Raw genomic sequence first — 23,700 nt, 5'->3', positions numbered from 1 at the left:
TGTAACAATGAAGTGAAACAACCCCTTTAATTTTTCTGGATTTTTACAAAGTATTTTTTTCCGTGATATCTAGCTTGAAAACGTGAAGAGATAGAAAGTTGGTGTCAAAAAGACTATTGTGCAAAATTGGACGTCCGATTTGATGGCGTACTCCATGAATTCGTATGTTTTATAAAAAAAGTAAAAAAAAATAGTTTAAGATCCACTACCATTCCCGTTACTCAACTGTCAAAAATCTGGAACATGGAACATTTTATGTGAAGTTTTATGTTCTTTCGAATCTGCAATAACCAAGAGAGGTCATATTTAACTTAAGAACATTTTAAAATTACGTGCTTTTTGTAACTTAACTCTGTTGTAGAACTTTTGTGTCTACCAAAAAGTTTTTAAAATGTGACAATTTTGACCATTGTTTTGAAGTTTTTACCAAAAAAAAAACTCAAACCTGTGCTTTTACGTATTTTTTTCGGAAAGTTCATCAAATTTTGAATGAGAATGATCTTTTGAACGTTTTTTTTTTGACTCGCGCATTGCTAAAATGAGAGAAGCTTATTTCCATTTTATAAATTGAGTGACTGCATTATCTGGTTTGTTTATTTTTGTAAAGCAAAAAAAAATCCACTCGCTGTGCACACGCCACAGAAAATGTTCATAGGGTCATTTATATGTTGTCTTATAAACTTTCCGGCTTCCAAAAAGTGCATAAATAACACTTAAGTTGTTGTTGTTGTTGATTTTATTGGGGGAACTTTAACCCTATGGGTCATTCGCTCCCGTACTTAAGTGCTTATAACTTTTGATAGGGTTGTCAGATCTTCTTGAGCTCGTTGAAAAGGTCTTTTGAATACCTTTCTAAAAATGTTTAAATAACATGGTGGGGTTTCTTTAAAAAAAAACCACCCTTTTTACAATCTTCCGGACTTTTATTAAAATCGTTTTTTTAGCATAACTTTTGAAGTACTTAACTAAACTTTATAATTTTCAATAGTGACTTATGAGACCCCACAACGGATCAAATGAGACCTAAACAGACAAAATCGGATGATCCAGTGCTGAGATAATCCAGTGCAAATTTTTTTGATCAGCATCCACACACACAGACATTTGCTCGGAATTTGATTCAGAATTAAGAATTTCATTTTCCGAGCGATTTCATAGCCTTTCCTCATTGAGGTGAGGAAGGCAAAAAGTTCAAGAGTTGTATTTGTATTTAACCCTCTACAACCCAACCACGCCTTTAGACGGGCCTCGATTTAAAAAATCGCCAAAAATCCATTTTTGAAACAATTTTTGATCTTTAAAAAGCATTGGAAAGAAGAACTCTTAAAATTTTAGCAAATTTATGGGTTTGAAGTTGTACTTGTTTAATGTGACTTTGCCAATGTTTTAAAAAATGAAATTTTTTTGGGGTCAACTTTGGCTTTTACTAACATTTCCTATATTTTAAGCAAAAATAAGTATGCAGTAATTTTTCTAGTGACCCAGACTATTTTTCTACGCATTTTTTTACAATTTAAATGATAATGGTCCCATTTTATAGCAGAAAATGTGAAAAACAAGCAAAAAATTTAAAATATTGACTGTAAAAACATAAAAATATTTGATAGGCAAAATGTAAAGCTGGTAGGTGGTAGAATAGGCCAAATATTACCAAAAACAAACATAAACTAAACAAGATAAATGCAATTTAAAATATCAAAAAAGAAACAAGAAAAACATAAAACAAGAGAAGTAAAGTTTTTCGCAGAACAAAAGTTGCTCAAAATGACCTCCTGAACACGGGAAAAATAAAAATGTTCGAAAAAAATTGGACAGAAGAGGGTTTATTAAATAAACCCCTAAACACGGGAAAAATAAAAATGTCCAAAAATAATTGGACAGAAGAGGGTTTATTAAATAAACCCTCTTCTGTCCAATTTTTTTTCGAACATTTTTATTTTTCCCGTGTTCAGGAGGTCATTTTGACCAACTTTTGTTCTGCGAAAAACTATTAATAATAATATAATATTTATTCAATGTACTAAACTGCCCCTGATCGCATAAATGTCCCATACGCATTTTCATCGATTTCGAGTTATTGATGCAGTTTGGTTCAAAATCGTGTGCTCTTTCAAAAGAGCCGATAACATCCAGCACTTTGTTCTAGAAATCCGGAGTAACTCCAATTTTTCGCGAAAACTTAACACGTAGCCTTATGTATGGGACAAACTTCAAATGCGTTTTTCTCAGCTTGCTGTTTTTGCATATGGGACATTTATGCGAACATGGGCAGTAAACTTCTCTGAAAATTGCTTCTGAGGTACTTTGAACACTTATTATCAAGCTATTTTGCGAAAAATCAACCTGTCATTGTCACTCCGGTTTACAGAAGGCAGAACATTTTTGTCTTGTAAGGATTTGCTAGGATCATGACTAAAAATGAGAATAACTATGACTAAAATTTAGTATGTGACTTAAATACATAATCATAAGCTTCTCGTATTTTTGTAATGAAGTGTTAAAAATTTATCTTTTTGTAAGTTATGTTATATAAACAATAATATACTGATTTTTGACTCCGGATTATACTTCCATATCTTCAATTATTTTGATAGAAAACTTTGTCGTTATGTTGGGACGTTTTGGATCATCCAAGGAGAATTCTTCCCAACTCTTTAAGCCTTTTTTCTAATTCCTTAAAGCCTCAAACCACCCTGAAGGTACAAATCGCTAAGCGAACTCAAGACAGCTCGACCAACCGCATCTTCCCCCCAGATAATCCTGGGTAAAACAATTTTCTTCAAAGCACCACCACCAGGCAGTCCATCATCCAGCTGGTGCTATTTTTTTATCGCTCACTTTAGTTTTTAAATTCAATTACGTGCACCGCACTTGCTCCGCAATTTTCGTCGCAAAAAAAAAGTCACATCGCTCACCAGGACAGGACTTGTCCCCAGGACGACCCGTCCACGCTGGCCGGAAGCCACTCGCGTGAACCATTAGTCTTTAATTCGCCAGCAAATTGACCGTTAAATTATCTTCCAGACCTCGCGTTGACTCTGCTGCGCTGGGAAGTCCGTCACTACTTTATGCCTCGGGCAGTCCTGTGTCCTGTGAAAGATGGGGTAAAAAGCTGACCAACCACAGACTAGTGTTGACGGTGATTTTTTAACGCGATCTGGGATGACCTTTTTTTCGCGCTCACCTTTCCTGGTAAAGTGAGGAAGGATGAAAAAGGGGTGGGAGTCATTTAATGACGGTTACCTGGGGCAACCCCCACGGGATGATGATGAGTGACCAGACCAACGTGAATGACGATGGCAACAAAGACCATCAGGTGGGTGACACCAGCTGTAGAGGTGGGAAGAGAGGACTGACTGACATGGCAATTAATTAACCGACCGGGCGGAACTGTTGCATCGCTGTGTTTCAGCAGACCACGATGTTGACGGTGATGAAAACGCTGTTATTACCGTCCAGGGGTTGCGGGGTGAACATTTAGTGAAGGTGTGAAGAGCGTGGTCAAACTACCACAATGACTTGTATTGAGAGATGAACTGTTGTAGATAGATAGGACAAGATAGTAGCAGAGCGAGGAAATCACCACCCACGAAAGTGAATATGCTTGAAATTTTCAGGAACAATTTTGATTATAATTTCATATTGGAAGGACCCATGGATATTGATTGGAAAGAAAAGAAATAAAACCGTTGTTTCCAAAGCATCAAAAGCTGAAATCTGTACGGTCATTTGAACTCCACTCAGAATTACTTACACCCAGATTTTCATGAATCGTGCTGTAAATATTCCAACCACGTCCGCCTTTTCTTTTTTTAGTAACTCTACACCGACTATCATGAGTGCTCCAATTTGTACTCGTCCCATTTACATCGACGATGGGTTCAGCATGAATAATGCAGAATTTGATTCTTTTTTTTTTTGCTTCTACCCTCTACTCTCCATTTGCAACAGTCAGGTCCAACCCATCAAATTTTCCGCTCCATCAGTTCTGGCAAAATGACTGAACTCCACTAGTTTATCCCGTTGCTGCCAGTGACTGTAATCGACTCGTTTATTTTGGGACACAATGTGACTATATAATAGACCCGGTTGTCATCACACCCGATATTCCGTTCAATTTCTAACACAAAATAAAGTTTCACTTACGAATAGTCCTGTTTGGCGTAGCAATGACCCAGGAAGCGGCACTGCAACGCGTTACACTGGTACGGCTTGACCTTGTCCACTTCGTACGTGATGTTAAACCCGTACACGTCCAGCAGATGATCCAGCGCCCGCAGATGCGTCCCATACAAAGCCTCCATAGTAAACCGAATCTCCAAGTACGGACTGTTAAACTTGATCCACGGCACGTTCGTCACGTCATACTCGCTCAGCTCAAACACATTCTCCGACGGGACCTTAAAGTCCTCGCTGTAGTACATGTACTCGGTAAACCTCAGCCCACTCAACACATACTGCTGCGTCAAATACACCACGATCGAGATGTTCGGCCCGACCACGCCGGACGCATCGATGATCCACACGCAGCTGATCGGAACGGGAAAGCGCTCGGGAAAGTTCGGCGTCTGAATGGTTCCGTGGGTCGCAGTCAACGTGCCACCGCACAGATGGGATGACGCCGAAAGCGAGGGCTGCGAGTCCGCCGGAGAGTCATTGGAACTGGCCAGCCGTCCGAACAGACCCAGCATCAGCACAAACAACCGCAGCAGCAGTTCCGGACCGCACATGCTCCCAGGTCCTGCGAGGGCGGTGGCGGCGAGCTGTCAGAACCGTGGCCACACATTCATCGTTGGCGGTGGGAGCGAGTGGCAAGTAGTGGGGAGAGATTGTTGAGAAAGGACGCGATTCTGTAATTTATTCGGATGATTTAACAACACGTTGGAAGTTCCAGGAGTTCTTTTGGAGATTGATCTGTGGAAATAGGGGAGAGAGAAAAAGGTTTGTGTTAATACAATAGTGTTTTGAAATTACTTCAGTAGTCGAACTGATTTCTGCTTCTGCTGTTTCAAAGAACTCACAGCTTGAAAATATTTTTCAATGATTTTTAGGATATCCGTTATAAAAATTCTGGGATATATATTTTGAAATAAAAAATTGGAATGCGGTACATAAGTTGAACACATAGCACCATGCGTCTCCACCAAAAAGAACGTAGAGCTCTTTTCGACAAAAAAGCATGGTATTTTTGAGTTGGAATGCTATACCGAAACCAGATCATTTCTTTTCAAAAAATCGTGCCTAAGAACTCTGTTAAAGAGATATTTATAATTAATTGATACATTACGTATGGGTAATTCTCTACCAACTCACACTAAATCGGGAAAAGTTGCCCCGACCCTCTTCGATTTGCGTGAAACTTTGTATTAAGGGGTAACTTTTGTCCCTGATCACGAATCCGAAGTCCATTTTTGATATCTTCACGGGGTGTTTTTCAATAATTTGCACCCTGAAACGGTTATGAGATAGAAATTTGGTGTCAAAGGGTCTTTTATGTAAAATTAGACGCCCGAATTGATAGCGTACTCAGAATTCCGAAAAAACGTATTTTTCATCGAAAAAAAACACAAAAAAAAATTAAAATCTCTGCCATTTTTCGTTAGGCGTCATCCATAAAGTATGTCACGCTCTAGGAGGGGAAGGGGGGGGGGGGGGGTTTGAGAAAGTAATACATTGCATGTTATAAGCAGGGCTGCGGAGTCGGGTCATATTTCAAGCGACTTCGACTCCAACTCCGACTCCGGCTTTCTGAGATTAGACGACTCCAACTCCGACTCCGGCTCCGGCTTTCAGTCCCAACCGACTCCAACTCCGACTCCAACTCCGGCTTACCAACTCTAGCCGACTCCGACTCCAGCTTTCTACAAATTGTTGGCTCCGACTCCGACTCCGAGTCCACATATTTTGAAATGTTTCAAAAGGATTATTTAAATACTCTCTAAGTGCTATGTTTTTCTCAAGGAAGAATCAACGGAAATAAAAGTTTCTAGGTTACAAGTTTTATACGTTGTTGAAACAGAATTCAAAAACTATCTCCAGTTTTGAAGACATTTTCAGAAGAACAGTTTTGTAATTAAATTGGGTTTTATTTACTTAACCCCAAATTAGCTTGTTTGTTTCATTTACATTTAAATTATAAAAAGCTTATATATTTCAATATTAAATTGCATTTTTTTTTGAATGAATCATTAAAAGAAACCTGGCCTTAATGATCGATTTAACATATAAATTCAATTTACACACTTTAAGCTGACATTTATAAGAAGCACATTGACTATCAAAGTCACCTTGTTTTTCAAATAATAATTTAAAACGAAACTGTTTTTTTGCAATTCCGCTGTGAAACTGTCAACTTTTCCTGTCCTTCTGGAGAAACGAAACGGCCTACTTTTCCCTTCCAAAAACAACAAAATGGAAAATTAATACCTTTCAACACCAGTGCTGAAAAGTTCCACTTGAAATAACTTTTCAACACTAGTATCGAAAAGTAACATTTTTCAATATTTTTTTTGTTTTGAATGGTGAGTTTACTCAACACATGAATAATTGACATAAAACTCCATTCAAAAATCGTTTTTCGGAATTGCAAAAAATGTTGTAAGCAACAAGCAGCAATAAATGTACGACTCGTACTTAAAACAACTTCTTTTTGAAACTTGAACAAGATTATGATCGCAAATCAAGGTATCTAAAAAATGTCTTCGTGGAAAAGATAATTAAGGGGTGCTTTTCAAATATCCGTGACCTAGAAAATATTATCATTGATTTATTTTAATTTTAAAATTTTCAATAAACATAGAAGGAGGCGCGCAATACTTCTTGAATCTTCACCTATGACGAAGCTTTATGAATGATCGTGCGCCTTCTTCAAAATATATGAAGTATCAAAATATTGGATAAAAACCAAAATACACAGGTAAAATATTTTCCAAGTCATTTTAAAAGGACCTTTAAGCAATCTTTCCAAAAAACATTTTTTAGATACATTGATTTGCAATGATAATCACCTTCCGAAATATTGGCGTGGAACATACAATATGAGAAAATTATTACCGGTTGAATAATATTTTAATTTTGTGTACTTTTTGGTACTGAAATCTTGAGATTTGTTAAACGATTTTTTGTAACGATATCAAAATAGTTTGTCAAGGATCAACATTCTCATATTTTAGTAGAGAAATAGTAAACATTAAGATAATCGATATATTTAACATATTCAATGATAATTTCAAAATAAATTGCAACTGTATTGATAATTTTTGTCGGTTTCAATTATTTTAAATGCAACACTGGAAAATGATTTACTTAAAACCTCCAAGACATTCGCTATCAGGGTAAAAGATGACTGTGTGTGTACTTTTTCAGAGAGAACTAGATTAAATTTGGTCAAAGTTGAATTGAAAGTGATGCAGTCAAGAATCAATTAAATATTTTTGACTACAAAAAGTTATAATACTAAATACTTGGGTAAGAGGGAATAAACAGGTTATCATTTAGTAAAATAACACAATAAGAGTTTTACAATCATAGTCAAAAGCTTCAAAAACATAATGGCATCTGATAAATCTTTAAAAAAATGGCAATTCAGTGCATACGACTTAAAAAAAACAGTTAAGAAATCGAAGTAAGCTACGCTCGAAGACGGACGTCAAAGATTTTCGCTGTCGTTTTTTTTTCTTTGAATATTTGTTCCAAAATTGTGATTCCGGCAGATTCCGGTGATTCCGGTACTGGTGTTGGTTGCTGTGGAAGTGCCCCGGTAGTGGTTCTAGCGGAGTATTTAATAAGAATATTTGAATGTTCGAATTCAAAAGTGAAAGTGTAGAGAGGAACGGCTCACAGCGTTTCAGTGTCCATGCCAAGAACCCGAGCAACTGTTTTACAATTGGCAGAGGAACCACGGAACCTTTCAACGGGAAAACCTTCAAAGTCATCACTCAAGATCTGAAGAACTTGTGACAGCTTCAAAATTTGGTGTTCCTTTCTGGTTTTCATCACGGTCAGCATTCCCCAGCAGCAACAGTAACAGTATATGGACGTCGCGGTTCAATTCCAAGAAGCTGGAACTTGTCATCATTGGAAACCTGAAGTTTGAAGGCTGGATTGGATCAAGATTTGATGTTTTCTTATTTGGTGAGCCCGTTCTTTTTTAACACAAAAACTCTCACTTATTCTATCATACGCACAAAACAATCAAGACAACTACGCCAACCTTATTATATACGCGGTAGGGTGTTCCTCGGTCGTTCGCTGTGAGTTGTGGATTGCCTGCTTCTCTAATGAAGGTTCGACTGGGGGGGCATGCTTATTAATTTCTCGTCGCTCCATACCCTCAGTGACGTGATGGGAGCAAGGGCGTCTATACGAAGTGTCCCTACACCCGCTACAAATTTCCGGCGCTTGGGGAGGGAAGCGGGAAACCATTTTGATCTTTGCGCCGGTATTTGTAGCATAAAAATTCGTGCAAAAAAACTTATGCACGTGGGTGTACAGATGACGGAGTAAAAGATGATCGAATTGTTCACCTAGCGCTCACATGTGTTCCAGGACCAAGTTGCCTGCGGGTATGGGGATCATACATACATACATACATACATACGACTTAAAAAAAACAGTTAAAAATATAAGAAAGTTGTAAATTAAGCTGTTTTAAAGCAAATACTGAAAAACAAGATTTTTTTTGCATTTAAGATGACTCCGACTCCGACTCCGACTCCGGGTTATCATAAATTTTTGGCACCGACTCCGACTCCGACTCCAGCTCATATAATTTAGCCGACTCCGGCTCCGACTCCGACTCCAGCTGTTCGAGTTTTGACGACTCTGACTCCGACTCCGACTCCGACTCCAGATCCCCAAAAAGACCCGACTCCACCGACTCCGACTCCGACTCCACAGCCCTGGTTATAAGTATAGGGAAAGCGTGACAAAGGGGAAGGGGGGTTAATTTTGGCTGATTTTAGCGTGACGTACTTTATGGATGAAGCCTTACTCGATTGTAAAAAATTTTGGAACATATCAAAGCACTTTTCGAATCTACATTGACCCAAAAAGATCATTTTTTCATTTAGAACAAATTTTTTTATTTTAAAATTTCGTTTTTTTTTCTATTTTTGCAACATTATTTTTTAAAGTGTAATAATATTCTACAAAATTCTAGAGCAAACAATTACAAAAATTTTGATATTCAAACATAAGGGGTTTGCTTACAAACATCACGAGTTATCGCGATTTTACAAAAAAAAAAATCAAAAATTCATTTTGTGTTTCTCTTTGTTTCGCCGTCTGTGTCTATCGCGGGTGACGATGAACGGCCGTGATCGACGACGACCAACCTTTTCAAAAAAATTTTTTCGTAAAATCGCAAAAAAAAAATTTATGTATGTAGGGGAAATATGCCCATTTTAAGCCTAATAAGCGGTCGTGTTTGAATGATGCTGGATAATCTGGATTGTTCCTTGAAATTCACTAAAACTAAGTACACCAACGAGTTTAGCAACTTTTTGTAAACATTTCTGTTTATTTTCACTTTTAGTAAAAGTTATGCTATTCCTTTTACAAGCATTTCAAAAAAATATTTCCCAAGTGCACTCTAATCAGTCGAGTGCATTGGGCCACGCCCATTTATCTATTTTCAGCTTAGTTCTTTTTTTCTTCCAGCGCTCTTTAGGGTCTGCTTAGTGCTGCCAAAATTGATGAAATTTTAAGCGAACACTCACGAAAAGTAGCATTTATAGCGAAAGTTTCCTGGCAGCACTTGCTCACTCCAACAGGCGCTGCACCAGCATGTTGGTGGTGTTGGTGGCCACCCTTTGTTCTTTATTTGCCTTCGCTCCTCGCTCGGGTTTCTTCAGCCTTCGATTGGAATGGGTATTCAAAATTCAAACGTCAGAAGACTTAGCGCGTTTGTTTTTTTGATGGTGCTTGCTAATTATTTACATTTTTCGGGATTATTTTTCAAGTGAGTGACTAAGTAATGGTCAAAAGAACATGTTGCTGGTAGTTGGAAGCAATTTTATATCTGAAGCGCTTTGAAATCGTTAGCGCAAGTGAAAAGATTTTGATGGCGACTTTCGTTAAGCAGTTAACCTCTGATCTTGCGTGTGGATGTTTGTGCCACCAAAATTATGAGAAATGGTCTCGCAAAATAGAAATTATGTTCAAAAGTGCATTAAATTTGATCTTTTTGGCCAGTAGTTGGCATAAATTTGCGAGCTTATTCGAGGCGGTGCTGTTGCTGGTAAGTTTGTAGCCTAAATAGTATTTTTGTAGCTTTAATCGAGCATCAAACTCTCCATATAACGAAGATAGGTATTTGATAAGAAAGGGTTTATTTCCCCTATATCAAATTTCTTTAATTGTCTGATCTACAACTTTGTAGAACATTATTACACTCTAAAAAATAACCCTGGAAAATGGGAGATTTTTAAAACTTTTTTATTGTTTTTTTTTTCGATGAAAAATACGTTTATCGGAATTCTGAGTACGCTATTAAATCGGGCGTCTAATTTTACATAAAAGCACAGACAAACAGACATGAAAGTCGAGGTCACCAACCTGTCCCAAAAATGTAACGAACTTTTTTCAAATATCGAGAAGCATGGTTATTACTTTTCGGATTCCCCACCAGAGGCGCCCTTGTGCGTAGTGACAGCGTTTCAAATGACAGCTTTCATTTTCCTTGTCTGTCTGTTTTGTTCCATCGTTTCTTCCCGCCTTACACGTGCACTTCTGATTACAAAAAGATTTTTTAACTGTTCCTATTGAAATTGTTCTGCGGTATCTCGTCGTTGTTCCGATGGCCAAGCACGGGTTGTCGCTTATGAAGTGGCCAATGAGCCGCTAACAGATTTGGTCGGTGGAATAAAAAACCTCGATGATGCTCTCGTAAATGTTGAGAATTTGCTTGTTGCCAGGGCTCGTTGTTTTTGGTGGTGCTGCTGGCAGGTGTTCTGAAAATACTTTTGTTAGAATTCTTGATCATCCGCTCAGTTCTTCCGATTTCACGAGTATGCAGGCGTCCATCCGAACAGGCGTCCATATTGTCCTCCTCTGTCTTGTCGTGCTTGTGCATCCCGTTGAGGACATACCCGCTCCCATAAGTGGTCAGATTAAATGACTCCTTACACGTTTGCTGGTTCATCTTTTACGACTCTGTCTCACATCTTGATTGCCCTTTTCTTTTTGTTTGTTTTCTTTTTATTTTCATTTTGCTGCTCGAGAAAATTCTCCACCGACCTAGCCTCCGGATTGATCTTGGCCAGCTTCTCAGATTGCCCCCAAATGCCCCCCCACCCAATTTCTCAGTCAGAACCTGGCGCAGCTGCCTCCTGCGCATGACACCTGTAACCGCCGGAATCGTGCCGAATACTCGAGACTCGAAGCCGGAATGCTCCTGCTCCGATGGCCGAACTCGCTACTGCAAAGGCCAAGGAACTTAATGAGGGCAAAGAACTGTTGCGATCTATCAACATGCAGCAGCTGGCGGCCGAATTTTGCTCCGTTCGGAACTGTTTCGGCGCTCCAGCTGGTGATGGGCAAGGAGACGGGACGCTCCAAGGGCTTCGGTTACGTCCAGTACGTGGAGGCAGCCGATGCCTCCAAGGCCATGGTCCAGAAGAACCCTCGGCTGGTGGAGGGACAGAATCTGAGGGTGAACTCTGAGAATGGAATGGAAGTCTGAGATTTCCATTTCACAATGATTATCTATGGATCTATGATCTTTGTTATGGATTTGATATCGAAAATGTTTTGCATCACCGCGGTCACCGCCGCTATCTACAGCGCGGCGCACACTTTCAATCGCTTTATCTGAAATTCTAAATCATTGAAGGATGTTGAAAACGTTGAGAACACATTAGTTCAGAACCGCTCCCGGTGAACGAAGGCGTTCCGGTCACAATTTTCGTGAATCGATTGACTTGTTGGTGGCAAAATCAACATTCATTGTTTTGGTTTGATTTTTTTAATCGAGAAATTAAAAGTGAGAGTGTGTGCAACATGGAGTTAAACTTTCTGTGAAGTTGCTGTGAAGATTACCATAGAGTTATCTAAGCCCGCTCTCACGCACACTAGCACGCCATTTGTTTTGCTGGCCGGTACAAAATTTAACCTCAATCTTTTTCGTGTACGTACACGCAATACATGCGCACGTAGATAACTCTATAGCACTTTGAAAAGTTTAACTCCATGTTGCACGCACACACTCTCACTTTTAATTTCTCGATTTTGACAGCTAGCTGCATATACCCATGCACACATACATAAACATGCACTGCTTGCTTTCAAAAGGAATGATTCTAGGAATCTACAACAGATGTCGTTAGTGAGCAAACAGATGTCGTTAGTGAGCAAACGAAATTCAAATTAAAACTGGTCCCACTTTTTGATCAAGAATTTGTACTAGCTTTCATGTCTGTTTGTCTGTGATAAAAGACTCTTTGACACCAAATTTCTATCTCGTCACCGTTTCAGGCTGCAAATAATTGAAAACACCTCTTTTTTCGCATGTTCAAAAATGGAAGGGGTCGTACCGCCCCTCCGTCACGAGATATCAAAAAACGGACCTCGGATTCGTGATCAGGGACAAAAGTTACACAAAGTTACACAAAGTTTAATGCTGAAAAGTAAAATTTTTCAGCATTTGTTTTGAAATGTTTTTCTATTAGATTTTGCAAAAAAAAAACATTACTTTATTCGTTGAAATGTTGATACCTTGGCTCGCTTTTCAAATATTTTTTGTATTATTACTTTTTCGGCCCCAACTTTATAATTGCCTAATTTACTATTTTAAGTGATTCGGATGAAAACCGGTGCATCAAACGCTCATTAATCGAACCCCCGGAACACACCGTTGACTGGAGGCTGTGGCTTCGCCGAAGCTAATTGATTGCCGTTTAAAGCCGCTGGTTTTGCTGAATTGGTCGGCCTGCTGTGACCAGTTGTGGGCCAGGTTCAAATCAATGCTTTGGTCGAATCGAACTGCCAATACATGGGACGAAATGGGAATAAATGGGTGTGGTGCGGTTTCGGAAGCAAACACCAGTAAAGCTATTCATTTGCGGGTTTTGGAAAGCGTTGCAAATAATTGTAGTGGTGGTGGTGGTTGGGGTTTGGGATGCTGATCGGTGAGGTTTGCATTTTAATTAATGATTGTGTAGATATAAATTGTGCTTTCGACACCGGAAAGCGATAAATCGTGCAGGATTAATCGATGTTTTTTTTTGTTGTTTTCATTTGAGATTCAAGGATAGTTTTTTTTGTTAGTGTTGATGCATAAGAGACACTTAAAGTGGAACTCTTAGTGAACGATTTTCTCTCAAACGACATCCTTATTGAAGGAAAAGGGTCCTTCTTGAAGCAAACACAATAACAGTATCTCGGAGACCATTACTTCCAGCTATTCAGCCAACCGTAGCATTTTACTGCGTTGTCCCAGTAAGGGGAGCTCCGAGGTCATTACTTTCATCCGTTATGCTTCCTTTATCTCTACAGGCTGCCTCTTAACATTGAGCAACTAAGAACAAGGATGGCACTTTAAGTTTAAATTTGTTTTCATAAGATATCTGTTGAAAAAAAAAGCCTTTCCCAGTAGATTTCACTATTTTCCAATTTGAACCAATCCCATCAAAGAAAACTCTCCTGCGGGTTAGAAGATATGCAAAATATGAAAAACAGTAGAAATAAAACAGATTACGTTCACCGAAACTGGTTCTTACTGCAGCTTAACCAAAGGCCACCAACAACTTTACAGTAGTGCCTGGCAGCAAAGCTGTCACGGAGAGTTTTCCTTCCCTTGAGCAGCAAAAGGGGGGGAAAATGTTCGTGATCTGTCTGAACGTTAGTTTCGGGCAAAAGAAAACCCGACAGCACACTGACCGCACTTTTCCCAAGCATTTTCACTCTCGCACACACACGAAACTATGCTGCAGCACTCTCTGACTCCTTGGTGTGTTTTCCATCTTATTTCCCCCCACCGAAACCAAACACCATGTGCTGGCCAAATAGTGGTGGATTTTCTTTGGTCTTTCTCGTTCCCTCTTCGCTGCATGTCTGGAAATAATAGGAAAATGTGTTTGTGTGTGGCAATAAAGCCATTGCGAGTATTACAAAGAAAATCGCACCAAAATATGAAAATCGTTATAATAAGGTCGCGCACACACACATTCAAAGCATGCAAAAATCCCATTCAGAGTTTTGTTAGCCAGTGTGTGTGTAATGTATGTTGTGCTTTTGTGACCGAGCTGCCAGGGTTAGGATTTATGATGATTGGCGTTCAGCTGATGTTGATGGTTTTTGGTTGGTTGAACATTTTGGTTCTCAATGGAATTAAAGGCTGTCATTTTTTATAAAGATTGCTTAAAAATAACTTCGAAATAAAAAATCAGTTTAGTTTTTATGATTTCAACATTTTCTTTAAAAACAAGAGTTAAAGCTTCTTATGTGACATTTTCAAGTTGAATGGAGCTTTAATTTTAGTTTACATGCGATTGTTTCAGATTTGTTGGAAGCATTTTTTGTACTTTTTGGTGGCAAACGACTCATAAGTGTGGATGACATCGAGCTTTAGTTGGATGATGAAACTAAAAGAATAAAGCTAACCGTCTGACGATGGAGCAGCAAGCAAAAAGTGCAAATATTTAATTATTCGTCTGGAAGTTAACGAGACGGAACGATTCGTTCAAAGGAAAGGATTTAATATGGATGGTTGATAGTTCGTCGTCTCTTTTCTCGCAAAAATCCAGTCTGACGGGACATGGATTAACGACGACCCTCCATCCCAAAAAAAAAAAAACCATCGACGACAGTTCGCCCAGGACATCTGTCGAGCTTTTGGAAACGGTTCATAAATATTCAACCACGAACTGCTGTACTGAACAAGCTGAGTTTGTAAACTATGGCGATTTTGGTGTCTTGTTGCATTTGTCAATTTATCAATTTATCAATTTATCAATTTATCAATTTATCAATTTATCAATTTATCAATTTATCAATTTATCAATTTATCAATTTATCAATTTATCAATTTATCAATTTATCAATTTATCAATTTATCAATTTATCAATTTATCAATTTATCAATTTATCAATTTATCAATTTATCAATTTATCAATTTATCAATTTATCAATTTATCAATTTATCAATTTATCAATTTATCAATTTATCAATTTATCAATTTATCAATTTATCAATTTATCAATTTATCAATTTATCAATTTATCAATTTATCAATTTATCAATTTATCAATTTATCAATTTATCAATTTATCAATTTATCAATTTATCAATTTATCAATTTATCAATTTATTCTAAAATTCATTTATTTTTATCAAAACACAAAACCCACCCGCGACAAGCCAGCACACCGTCGACGCAACATACACAGAAATACTGCCAACTTGGTGTAACCAACTGAAAGTTGCTGTAATTGATTTCGACATTGTTTTATCAGCCAAAGCCGAATTTATTCATGCGCTGCCGTGCCGAGCCGAGCCGAGGGTTTTGTTTGCTCTCATGCGAGATGGAGCTTTTGCCCAGGCCCAGGGGAAAAAATATGTGAAAATTATGGAAGCTTTTTTTTTCCTGCGTCCTCCCATTTTCACCTCGTTTAAGTCTCGTTTGGTTTTGCAAGCTTCTCTGCTGAAAGCGGGGATATCCACCCCGCTCCCCACACAAATCCTGATTTCTACGCACGTCAAGTTGTGTTTGCTCAGTTGATTGGATTGTTTTATGTGCGTGTGGCTGCGTGGCTGGGTGATTGTGTTAGTGTGAGTCTGCTTTGTGGCTGGTGGTGTTTGGTTGGTCGAGACATTGGCCCTGTTTTTCGTTTAAAGAAATTGAGGTGAGAATTTGACGAGGTATTGAAAAAGAAAAAGATGGAATTTTTTTATAACTTAAAGCAGTTCAATTTACGGAACATTCACAATACTCAAAATATCATGCCCAATTAAATTGAAATGAGTTGTAAATGGGTCATTCCATCCCAAGTGACCATGCGTCCAACATCGACCTTCACCAAATCTGCTAATATTTGGCATGGGGGTTGTTTTTGCCCCAAAAAAAGAATCCCAAGATTGGACATTTGGTCCACCCCGCGCCCGTGGTACCCCCTCTTTTCTGAGATTTTTAAAAACCTCATTTTTAAAATGCATTTTACTAAGAGAAAAGTTTACAAAAAGTGAACTTTTGGGTAAGCATATTAGAAGATTTTTTGACGTAGAATCGACTGGCGTACTCAAAATTTACGTAAAGTGTTGCCAGATATGAAAATTTTGCGCTTTAAGTTTTAAAATGCATTTTTAACCCTTTGGACGAGCACTTACGGGAAAACTGACAACTGCATTCGATTGCTGAGAGTTTTACATTAAATTCAATCAAAACCTCAGGGCAAATTGAATATTTCTTGAGATATCACATTTTTAAGTTGGAAAGCTCTGTATTGCATAGCAAATGTTTTACTTAAACCATCAATTTTCAACAGTACATTGCGTGAGAGCATAGTAGGCCTTGAAATTTGAATATTTTTTTTTTCAGTTTCTCACGGAAGCAAGTGAATGTCCCAAAATTGAATTTATATAGGTATGTATTGTATGTATTTATGTATTTCTTTATGTATGTATGTATTTATGTATGCATTTGAACCCCGTCTTGGCAGGACTTGGCGTGGTTCACGGATATAAGAAAATGACAAAATGATTAATTTCGAGCGCTTCAACAGGAATTTTCTAGTTTTATGGCCCCAGAAGCTAGCCTGATAATATGAGTTTTTACCTGAAGTTAGAATGGAACTTTAATTAATTTAATTAAGGAATTTTCACTTTTAACATCTTCTTGGACAAAGTTTCCCAAAACGCTCTCAAATTTTCTTATTGTCAAAATTCTCAAAGATTTTGATCCGGGAACAACTTTGTAGAACATTGCAATGCGCTAGCAATTGATCCCGTAATTATTTAGGTTAATTTTTTGAGTATGTTTTTGAGTTTTGCCAAAAAAAAAACTCCAAAAATCCTTCAAGTAAAAATTGGACCCACCAACCTTAACCAAATGGGCTCATAATATCAGGCTAGCTTCTAGGGCCTTAAAACTAGAAAATTCCTGTTGAAGCGCTCGAAATTAAACATTTTATCATTTTCTTACATCCGTGAACCACGCCAAGTCCTGCCAAGACGGGGGTTCAAATGCATACATAGAATACATACATACATAAACACATACATACATACAATACATTCATATATAAATTCAATTTTGGGACATTCACTTGCTTCCGTGAGAAATTGAAATGCTATGCTCTCAGGCAATGTACTGTTGAAAATAGATGGTAAAGTAAAACATTTGCTGTGCAATACAGAGCTTTTCAACTTAAAAGTGTGATATCTCAAGAAATATTCAATTTACCCTGAGGTTTTGATTGAATTTAATGTAAAAAACTTTCAGCAATCGAATGCAATTGTCAGTTTTCCCGTAAGTGCTCGTCCAAAGGGTTTAAAATGCATTTTAAAACTTAAAGCGCAAAATTTTCATATCTGGCAACACTTTACGTAAATTTTGAGTACGCCAGTCGATTCTACGTCAAAAAATCTTCAAATATGCTTACCCAAAAGTTGCATTTTAAAAATGAGGTTTTTCAAAAATCTCAGAAAAAGAAGGGGGTACCACGGGCGCGGGGGTGGACCAAATGTCACCAAACTTGGGATTCTTTGTTTTTGGGGCAAAAACAATCCCCATGCCAAATATGAGCAGATTTGGTGAAAGTCGATTCTGGACGCGTGGTCAGTTAGGATGGAATGACCCAAATAGTTATCAATGGCCTTTGCAAATATTTTTCAGGTCTTTTTCAATATAAAAAAAATTAGAGTGTTATTGAATTTTGTAATACATTTTTTTATTTTTTGCTCCGCCACCACTACGCCCCCGCGACCTTCCCCACCAACCAACCAATCATAAATGCTTTTACCGCAACAATCAATATTGCTTGGGATCGCTTAAAAAAAATATTGATTTTTATAAAATAATGTAATGCATATTTTTTTGCAAAAAAAAAATCTTAGAACTTTTAAATTGTGGAAACTTATACTGGCAAAACACTTGAACATTTTTAAACATTTGAAATTTAAATTTGTATGGTTATGGCTACTGCTGAAAATTTCAATATACCTTAAAGTTCATGTTTTTGTTCCTTACATTTTATGTAGTTTTTTTTTAGATAAACTTCTTCCTAAAATTTTATGAAGTTTTGCTAATGTAGGGAAACGGTTGTGCATAATGCTCATGATCGTCAAATTGGATTTTTGTATGTGTTTTTTTATGATTTCTAGCTCAAAACTGTGATAAGATTATAAATTTTTGATACGATATTTTTATATCAAATTGTACACCCGACCCATCAAAGGATAATGAAATCACTGTAATTTCCAGTTATTAAACAGTAAACACAACTTGCAGCACGTTTGTTTATGACATTTTTTTTTTCTTTCTGAATCTGCAATAGTTTAAAAGATTAACACAATATTTTAGTTCAAAATTAATATTGCAGGATCATTTTCAAAAAATATTACAATTTTCTACTAAGTTATTTAGCAAAACAAAAAATAAAAACTTCATCAAAAATTCAAATGATCAGTCAATTGCTTAGTATACCAAGAAAAATATTTTTATACCAAATTCAAAAGACGTATACTTTGACAAATTTATATAAAAATTAAAAATCCCATAATTTCTTAGAAACTTATGCTGACACGTAGAAAGTTTAACAAACACTTGACTTTTTAAATCTTTTTCTTGCAATATAACATTGTGAAATATTGTATCACAAGTGCCCCTCTTTCGACAAAAATTTATTCTTGGTTTGTTTGTAGGGACAATTTACAAACACCCGTAATCAAAAAATGAAAATTATTATAAAAAAAAATATTTGTTCACTAGAAGATTTAGATTTTGTTAGAATTTTATTTAAAAAAAAACCTTAGCAATCGAATTCAATTGTAAGTTTTCCCGAAAGTGTTCTTAAATTTTCAAACGAAAAAATTTTATTATCTGGCAACACTGAACATCAATTTTGAGAACGCCGTTGGATTTTACGTCAAAAATTCTTCAAATTTGCTTACCCATTTTGATAAGTTTTCTTTGAGGCAAATGTATTTTGAAAATGAGGTTTTTTAAAAATCTCAAAAATATGGGGAGTGCCACAGGCGCGAAAGCACAGTGGGAAAAAACGGGTGAAAAAACGGATCTTTTGATGCCGTCAGTTACTGCCTATCGAAAGTATCATTTTTAATGGAAAAAATTACAAGGAATCGATTGGGTGGTACTCTCATTAGCGGCAAATGACGGGAAGTGGTTCATTTTACCCCATTTAGCCTTTTTTAGGGCGTTTTTCACGAATATCTTCAACTGCCGTAGTTTGCCGCACTTCTAAAGTATCTTATTTTATGTAGAAAATCGCAAGGAATCGATTGGTGACACTCTTAATGGCGGCAAATGATGGCAAGGGCCCATTTGCCCCAATTACCCCCTTTTTTATTTGTTTTTCTTTAATATCTTGAATTGCTGTAGTTTCCAACAGTTTTAAAGTATGTTATTCTATGTAGAAAATCGCATGGAATCGATTAGTGACACCCTCATTGGTGGCAAATGACGGCAAGGGCCTATTTTGCCCCATTTAAACCCTTTAATGTGTTTTTCGTAAATATCTAGAAATGAAATTATTTCCTACAGTTTGAACGTGTATTATTTTATGTATTAAATTGTGAGGAAATAATTGGCGGTGTTCATATAAACGGCAAACGACGGTAAAGGTTCGTTTGCCACATTTACCCCATTTAATGTGTTTTCTTCAGAGCTGTGGAGTCGGAGTCGGTGGAGTCGGGTCTTTTTGGGATCTGGAGTCGGAGTCGGAGCCGGAGTCGTCAAAACTCGAATAGCTGGAGTCGGAGTCGGAGTCGGAGTCGTCTAAATTTTATGAGCTGGAGTCGGAGTCGGAGCCGGAGACGTAAATTTCTAATAGACCCGGAGTCGGAGCTGTCAAAAAAATAAATATAATTTGGTTCAAGATAATAACCAGATATCATTATGTTTTCGAAGCATTTTTATTGTGATTGGAAAGCTCTTATTGTGTTATTTCACTAAGATTTCTGAATGAAAATCTGTTAATCCTCTCTTTTCAATGTTTTTAATAAATCATAAAATAGTAAACAATTGTCGCTGCGTAGTCATAAAATTAAAACATATTGAAATGATTCTTAATCGCCTCATATTGCATGTATTTATGTATTCTTTTAATTAAAATTAGCGAACGACTTGGAATTTTAAAGTAGATCATTTTTTTTTTTGAACAGGAAAAATAAAAGTTCACTATCAGTATCTAACAAAAATAATTATGTTTTTAAAACATTATAAATTATTAGATCAATATTCTACTTGAAACGTAACATGCTCATTTTGTATGAAAATTAAAATAAAAAAAAAAATTCAAACTGACAAAAAATATCGAAAATAAGTTGCAACAAATTTTGAAATAATCATTAAATTTATTGGATAGATAGACCTCAATGTTTACAGTTTCTCTAAAAATTTCTTAAGGTTTTGATCCTTAAATAATATCGTTGAACAAGTTTGGTTTTTAAATGCCTTAAATCTGGTAGATATAATTGAAATAATTTTATTTATTTTCCAAATATTAGAATTTTCTCATGATCACACAATATCCATGTACGTCTTCTCAAATAAATTCAAAAAAGCTTTAAAAAATAGTAACTTTGAAAATTGTTTATTTCAAAACTGAGCAATTCTCTACCAAAACCGGAAATGGATTTTATTTGTATTTTTTGATTTGGCTCAAACTTTGTGGGGGCCTTCCCTATGACCAAAGAAGCCATTTTGCATCATTAGTTTGTCCATATAAATTTCCATACAAATTTGGCAGCTGTTCATACAAAAATGGTACGTAAATATTCGAAAATCTGTAACTTTTGAAGGAATTTTTTGATCAATTTGGTGTCTTCGGCAAAGTTATAGGTATTGTTGAGGACTATTTAGAAAAAAATAGGTACACGGAAAAAAAAATTTCCCGATTTTTTTATTAACTTTTTTTTCACAAAAACTCAAATTCCCAAAATACGTATTTTTTGATTTTCGAGATTTTTGATATGTTTTAGGGACAAAATCCGCAACTTTTGAGCTATAGAAACATGGTCAAAATCTGCCGCCGAGTTATGATTTTTGAAAAACTGGTGATTTTGGAAAAATCGAAATTTCATACATACAATTTTTGACTCATTTTTATGCAAAATTGAATTTGCAATCGAAAATACTTTACAGATTTTTTGATAAAGGGCCCCGTTTTCAAGATATAGCCCGAAAGTTTGATTTCAGCGAAATATTTGCAGTTTGCGATTTTAAAAATAGTGACCATGAGTGACCATTTCTAAAAATATTTTTTGAAAAGTTCAGAAAATTTGCTATAAAATTGTCTAAGAGACATTGAAGATTGGACCTCTGGTTGTTGAGATACAGCGGCAAGAAAAGAAACACGAAAATTGAAGTTTTCTAAGTCTCACCCAAACAGCCCACCATTTTCTAATGACGATATCTCAGCAATTAATGGTTCAATTTTCAATGTTAATACATGAAACATTCGTGAAATTTTCCGATCTCTTCGAAAAAAATATTTTGAAAAAAATTAAATCAAGTCTAACATTTTAAATGGGCATAATATTCAATGTTTGGCCCTTTTAAAATGTTAGTCTTGATTTAATTTTTTTCAAAATATTTTTTTCGAAAAGATCGGAAAATTTCACGAATGTTTCATGTATTAACATTGAAAATTGAACCATTAATTGCTGAGATATCGTCATTAGAAAATGGTGGGCTGTTTGGGTGAGACTTAGAAAACTTCAATTTTCGTGTTTCTTTTTCTTTAAGCCGCTGTATCTCAACAACCAGAGGTCCAATCTTCAATGTCTCTTAGACAATTTTATAGCAAATTTTCTGAACTTTTCAAAAAAAATATTTTCAGAAATGGTCACTCATGGTCTCTATTTTTAAAATCGAAAACTGCAAATATTTCGCTGAAATCAAACTTTCGGTGGCTATAACTTGAAAACGGGGCCCTTTATCAAAAATCTGTAAAGTAATTTTCGATTGCAAATTCAATTTTGCATAAAAATGAGGTCAAAAATTTTATGTATGAAATTTATATTTTCCAAAATCACCAGTTTTTCAAAAATCATAACTCGGCGGCAGATTTTGACCATGTTTCTCTATAGCTCAAAAGTTGCGGATTTTGTCCCCATATCAAAAATCTCGAAAATCAAAAATACGTATTTTGGGAATTTGAGTTTTGTGAAAAAGTTAATAAAAATCGGGAAATTTTTTTCCGTGTACCTATTTTTTCTAAATAGTCCTTAACAATACCTACAACTTTGCCGAAGACACCAAATTGATCAAAAATTCCTTCAAAAGTTACGGATTTTCGAATATTTACGTACCATTTTTGTATGAACAGCTGCCAAATTTGTATGGAAATTTATATGGACAAACTAATGATGCAAAATGGCTTCTTTGGTCATGGGGAAGGCCCCCACAAAGTTTGAGCCAAATAAAAAAATACAAAAAATAAAAATGGTCGAAATCGGCCGGTTTTGTAGAGAATTGCTCAACTAGGGTATCTTTGATGTGTTATTGTCTTTTAAATTTCATCCAAAAAGTATGCAAATTTATTTAATACATCAAATCGATCATGAAGGCTACTTTCTTTTAATATTTCATTAAAAAAGTACAAATGAAAATTAGTTAATTAACTTAAGAAAAATGAATGTTAATTTAAAGTAGTCAAATGAAAAGTTAAAATTTTTCAAACAACAAAATTGAAATTCACTCTGAAAATTGGTGTGCTGAAAATGCGTTGAAATCTGAAGATATTTTTGATTTTTGTTTCATTAACGCTGAAAACATTTAACTTAGAACAACATTGTTATCCGAGCATTCGTTGGTGAAGGTTGTCTGAATCAACATGACTCGTCGCGTCCCGGCGCAAAACGCCGGCAATATTGCCCTACCTGCGGCTCAAGCAGGCAAAAAAGTGGGAATTTCCAAAAGGAAGGTTGAGGCCTCAACTGATGGCCAAAAACCGGGAATTTCCAAAAGGAAGGTGCTTTTGGAAGTGACATCGAACAGCAAAAAGACGAAAAAGAGCGACGGTACTGTACCGATGGATGAGGAGGAGGAGAACTCTTCATCGCACGAGGAGCAGCTTTTGAAGAACAACAAGTTCGCTGGACTGCCTGACGAGGACCAGGTAGCGGAAGCAAAGGAGAATGAAGTGAAACAGCGAAAGGAGAAACTGCCTCCTTTTTATGTGAGGCAATCAGCAGCAACGATCGACTTTCGTGCGGGGCTGGTTGAACTCATCAAGTCTGGGAAAGTCCAAGGCAACATTCGTCTGTGTCAGGACGGATTTAAGGTGCTGGTGCAATCCAGGCAGCACTATCAACTGGTCAAGGATTACTTGACCGAAAACGAGGCGGAGTACTTTACCCATGATGTCGTCATGGATAAGCCGTACAAAATCGTCGTCAGAGGTCTGTACGACATGCCAGTGGAGGAATTAGCTGCCGAGCTAAAAGTTTTGAAACTGGATGTGTTGGCCGTGCACAAAATGAGCCGACGCAACAAAGACATCAAGTACCGTGACCAGCT

The 23,700-nt window shown here is 36.6% G+C and overlaps 1 protein-coding gene across 3 annotated transcripts in view; it reads right to left on the bottom strand.

Annotated features, from left to right (window-relative positions):
• The window catches only part of LOC6038075, a 554,342-nt gene that overhangs the window by 341,535 nt on the left and 189,107 nt on the right, over positions 1-23,700 (bottom strand). For all 3 annotated transcript variants that reach the window (XM_038257659.1, XM_038257658.1, XM_038257657.1), the window contains one exon: positions 4,147-4,914. In XM_038257659.1, coding sequence (XP_038113587.1) covers positions 4,147-4,730 — 584 coding nt within the window. In that variant the 5' untranslated portion in view covers positions 4,731-4,914. The remainder of the gene's footprint in view (positions 1-4,146; positions 4,915-23,700) is intronic.

The sequence above is a fragment of the Culex quinquefasciatus genome, chromosome 2 (assembly GCF_015732765.1).
Source record: "Culex quinquefasciatus strain JHB chromosome 2, VPISU_Cqui_1.0_pri_paternal, whole genome shotgun sequence".
NCBI classification, from domain to species: domain Eukaryota; kingdom Metazoa; phylum Arthropoda; class Insecta; order Diptera; family Culicidae; genus Culex; species Culex quinquefasciatus.
Note: the sequence above shows the minus strand (reverse complement) of the source record. Positions and strands in the feature narration are given on the sequence as shown.